General features: G+C 34.2%; 1 protein-coding gene across 8 annotated transcripts in view; it reads left to right on the forward strand.

Annotated features, from left to right (window-relative positions):
• The window catches only part of LOC122256313 (leucine-rich repeat-containing protein 45), an 11487-nt gene extending 6991 nt beyond the window's left edge, over nucleotides 1–4496 (forward strand). For 3 of the 8 annotated variants that reach the window (XM_043020898.2, XM_086555250.1, XM_043020902.2), the window contains 6 exons: nucleotides 244–355; nucleotides 616–722; nucleotides 986–1135; nucleotides 1918–2091; nucleotides 2739–2875; nucleotides 3399–4496. In XM_043020898.2, the coding sequence (XP_042876832.2) occupies nucleotides 244–355; nucleotides 616–722; nucleotides 986–1135; nucleotides 1918–2091; nucleotides 2739–2875; nucleotides 3399–3615 (897 nt within the window). In that variant the 3' untranslated portion in view covers nucleotides 3616–4496. Of the gene's footprint in view, nucleotides 1–243; nucleotides 356–615; nucleotides 723–985; nucleotides 1136–1917; nucleotides 2092–2727; nucleotides 2876–3233; nucleotides 3251–3321 lie in introns of all 8 variants that reach the window. The other 5 variants (XR_015192579.1, XM_043020899.2, XR_015192578.1 and 2 more) reach the window with 5 other exon arrangements.
• Nucleotides 4497–5000: the final 504 nt, after the last annotated feature.

Raw genomic sequence — 5000 nt, forward strand, 5'->3', positions numbered from 1 at the left:
ATGATGGTAAAAACGGATCTTTTATGTGTATATACACACACAAACACACACAAACACACACACACACACACGCACACACACACACACACACACACACACACACACACACACACACACACACACACACACACACACACACACACACACACACACACACACACACACACACACACACACACACACAGATATATGTATATCTATCTATCCATCTATATATCTATATCTGTATTTATATATATCCAGGTTGGAGAACTGGATTTCCAAAAAAGCAACCAGAAAAGACAAATTCTTGACCTCAGAGAGATGGTGTGCTCGTTGCAGTCGGAGGTAAAAGGGGCAAGAGCTGAGTGTGAAGGTCAGTTCGTGGAGTTCTTTTTTTTCTATCTTCTTTTTTCTTTCCTTTTAATTGAAAGTCAATATCTTGTCACTGGTGTTCATGTTATCTATTTTGACTAAAATCGGGGTTGTTGAACCTGTATTTGTGTTTTTCAAGCTGATCTCGATATCATTCTGTGGGAGTTTCAATTTAGCTGATTGACATTCCACTCTTGTGTTATGGAATATTAAGTTTTTCAGACATATGTCCTTACAATCCTTTCCATGCATTACACACAGAACTTGTGTCCTCTGAGGTTGCAAAGCATAAGGAGGTAATGAGGATGATGGAGCAGCAACATAATGCTGAGGTGCAAAGGATCAAAAATGAATATCAGCTGGTTGAGGTGAGGTACTGTGGTAAAAATCAATGAACATTATGTGGCTTTATGCTTGTGTATTGGTGTGTACACATGCATAAAAGGACCATTCAGTGCAGTTCAGTTAAAACTTTATCTTAAAACTCAGTGGTTCATAGTGATATTACAAAAGATATAATGTATGAGCTTCCCAATTGTACAAATGAGTTTATACATGGATAATCCATGAACATAGACTTCTAAAGTTTCGCTGAATAATGTAATACAAACCTTTGTTCTTGTTTGAACAGACCGAGATGCGTGATAGACTGTCCAATTTGGATGCACAAAGGTGTGAGACCGAGGTAGAGATTGCCAGCCTCAGGGTTCAAGTCACCACGGAGAGAACAACATCTCAGTCCCAGCAAACGTCTCTTAGGCAGCAACTAAAAGCAGAACATGTAAGAAGAAGCCATAGGAGTGTGACTGTACTGAAAGAAATAGAATGTGTTCGTACTGAAAAAGTGAATGCTTTTGCTCTGGAAAAAATAAGATATTGAAAAAGTGAATGTGTTTGCACAAAAAGAAGAATGTCTGTATTGAAAAATTGAATGTCTGCCATGAAAAAATGAATGTGGCTGCAATGAAAAACTGAATATCCCTGAATAGAAAAAGTAATATGCCTGTGTGAAAAAAGATGAATATCTGCATCCAGGCTAAACAGCTTTTATGGGAATGATGCAACAGAAATAACATTACAAGAAAAAGCACAAATAGTTCATTTTGGGTTTCCCTCTTCACAGCATTTCCATATTTCCTCACTGTTACTTTTCCCTGTTTTTGCTGTTATTCCTTTTCAGGTCAAAACTTATAAAGGAGCCCTTTTATAAAATTAATGTACTAACAAGATTTAAGAAGATGACCCAAATTATAGTATGCTATGAAAATAACATAAAAAAACATAGTTATTATGAAAAGATATTTATATTGTTATGCATAGTTCAAAGATAGATATAATAAAAATGAATTATTTTCAGGTATTTTAGTAATATATGCAAGACATACTACAGTGCCTTTAGATTAGCACCTATGTAGATATAAATTTACTGCTAATACAACGTCAATGTAGATACAAACCATATGTACAGCCAACATTTGCACTAGTACCATGTAATTGAAATTACAAATTATTCACCAGTGATAACTAAAATGAAATAAAAATAAGGGCTTTTTACTCACACAGGCAGCGGCCGTACGTGGGTTAGAGGAGCGACTACGAGCCATGGAGGAAAGTCGCAATGATGCAGAGGAGAGGATGCGAAGTCAGATTGCATCATGTTCATCCCTCACTGCGACCAATGCCAAAATGAACACACAATTGCATGCACTGAGGAACCAGCTCACACAACTGGAAGCTGTATGTTTTTGTTCATTAGTTTTAGATGTGTGTGTGTGCGTGTGCGTGTGCGTGTGCGTGTGCGTGTGCATGTGCATGTGCGTGTGCGTGTGCGTGTATGCGCGTGTGTTTGTATGTATGTGTGTGTGTGTGTGTGTGTGTGTGTGTGTGTGTGTGTGTGTGTGTGTGTGTGTGTGTGTGTGTGTGTGTGTGTGTGTGTGTGTGTGTGTGTGTGTGTGTGTGTGTGTGTGTGTGTGTGTGTGTGTGTGTGTGTGTGTGTGTGTGTGTGTGTGTGTGTGTGTGTGTGTGTGTTTATAGTCAAGTTCTTTTACTGTTGAATGTAGGCTATCTATGTTATAGTCATTTATTTACAAGATCTTTATTGTATTCTTAATTTATATTATATATATATATATATATATATATATATATATATATATATATATATGTAGGTATGTATGTATATATCTATGTATATATACATATATATGAGTATGTATGAGTACAAGAAAATCTCTCAATCCATTGGTGTAACTATCTGTGTATATATGGGTATGCATGAGTACATGTATATGCATAAATATCAGTATATCTATCCATCTATCTATCTATACATGTGTGCACAGACATAAGCACAATATCTTGTTCTCTCACAAGTTCTTTCACAGGAAGTTGAAGGGAAAGCCTTGGAAGTGAAAGCAGCAGAGTCAAGAGTGAGAGACGAAGTAAAACTGCAGCTTGAAGAACTGGAACAAGAGCGGTTGCAAACAGCCAAGTTAAACAACACAATCTCACAGCTTCAGAGGTAACGATCATTGACGATGATGTTTGTGCTGTTGGTTTTCCATTTCTTATTCTGATTTGATTATTGATGAGTGCAGTTTTGTCCCTCTAGTTTTGCTGGTAAGGGTTCCCAAAAATTAAAAATTTTGTAATGTTAATAATGTTGAATAAAATTAAAAAAAACAAAAACAAAAAACAAAAATAATAAATAGATAGATGAAGAATGACAAAGTTTTGTTCTTTTAACAAATATATCACCAAGATTTGCATACAATTTTTCAACTTCTGCAAACATTTGCTTGTTTCTTACATGTTTCAATTGATCGATTGGCATTCATTCTTGTCTTTGAGTGATCTTTCCCACAAAATAAACATTAAAGGAGGAGACATGACTCAGGTAAACTTAGTTAACAGGATACAGCTGACATATATATATATTAACTATGAAAATTTTTGTTTGATATAAAGGTAATAATACAAGAAAGAAGAGCAGATTTTCCTATTGAGATCCATCCATTCAGAAATGTACCCCCAATCACCCACAGAACCATCGCGGAAAAGCAGTTAGAATACCAGTCCGACTGTCGCAAATTAGAAGACGAGGTCAGGAGGGCCAAACTTGAAAGCAAGCAGTACAAAGAGGAGATTCAGAAGCTGAAAGAGGATGAGGTACGGAGGGTTGGCATGCTTCACTCGGCTTTCGTGTCATACTTCAATGCGTCGCCAACGTCACCTGGAGTTTTACCTGCTGAGAAATTGTAGCACAGATTAGCTGTGGCACTTAATGAAAGAGCATTCCATTTTAAATATGCTGATTTTCTATTCACAAAAATAAAAAAAGAAAGTGGAAGGGAAACAGTGAATGATATATATCTGAATATATGATATTTGCTCACTGCTCAAGACGACAATAAGACAGTTACATTACTTACAAATTAAGGTTTGATCTTTTTGTATGGAAAACAGAATTCATAAAAATGAACAAGGGAACTAAGAGTGATTGTGCATAGTGCAAGGTGTATATTTCATCAATCTTGTAAATTGGGTTTAGTGTTACAAAATTTGATACTGTAGTTTCATTGCTTTTACTAAGTGCAGTTTTAGATAGAAAGCAGTGTTACATTCAAATTTTATTTAATGATTATTTATAGACGTTGTGATAGATGTTTGTGGAAATGCTAACAAAAAAGTCACAATAAAGTAGCAATAAGTTTCATCAAGATTTCATTTGAGGTTTGTTTTGTATACTATATGCTGAATGATGCTTTCACTTGCCTTTTAGTGACAATATGTAAAGAACTAACTTCATTTTGCATAAATACAAAATGTTGCTTTTAATTAACAAGAGACATATTACTTTCATACATACATTTATTATTAAGTATCAATTTTGTCTGGTAAAGTTGTATAGATATTTATGTATGTAGAGTTGTAATTTATGAGTAAATAGATTTTTATGTTTTGATATTTTTGATATTGATCTGATGTTGCAAAAACTCTTAGACACCAAATTAATATATCTGTAAACAAATATGATTAAAAGTTATGTATACCCTTTCTAGTCAAATATATGTTATATAACTAATGCTGATTCTTTTAAATATCTGGTGATATAAAGTGATCCAATAAATTTCCTGAATTGTGTCATTTGTTTTCATATTCTGTTACATTTATGTCGATTATCAGGGACTTGCACAGCAGGGGGGGGGGGGGTGCATGCATTTTTTCTATATCATTTATAAATGATCTAGGAAAGTGGATATATAGTGAGGGGAGTTTTTTTCTACTGAGCCCCTGCCCATCTGGAAGTCTGTGAATCATTACAAAAGAAAGTTTGATTTGATTTTCACAGTGGATTAAGAGAACTAGAATTATATAGACTTGAATGATTTATCTAGAATCATATCGATCATGATATTTGTTCATATTTTTGAAGATTATTTACTTTAATTTTTTGTAGATTTTTGCTTTCAGTATGATTATTTGATACTTTCTTTTGGTATATTCTGATTTTCATCAACTGTCAAAAAAAAAGTTAGAAAAATACTTGAATACCAAACTGTAAAAGGTATTATTAATAATGAGGAACTTCACACAAAATGTTCAAATTGAAATAAACAGCAGACTAAAAAAGAAATAATTGAGAA

This window comes from Penaeus japonicus, unplaced genomic scaffold (genome assembly GCF_977035675.1).
Source record: "Penaeus japonicus unplaced genomic scaffold, GWHDUDI00000001_assembly GWHDUDI00000030, whole genome shotgun sequence".
In the NCBI taxonomy this organism is placed as follows: Eukaryota; Metazoa; Arthropoda; class Malacostraca; order Decapoda; family Penaeidae; genus Penaeus; species Penaeus japonicus.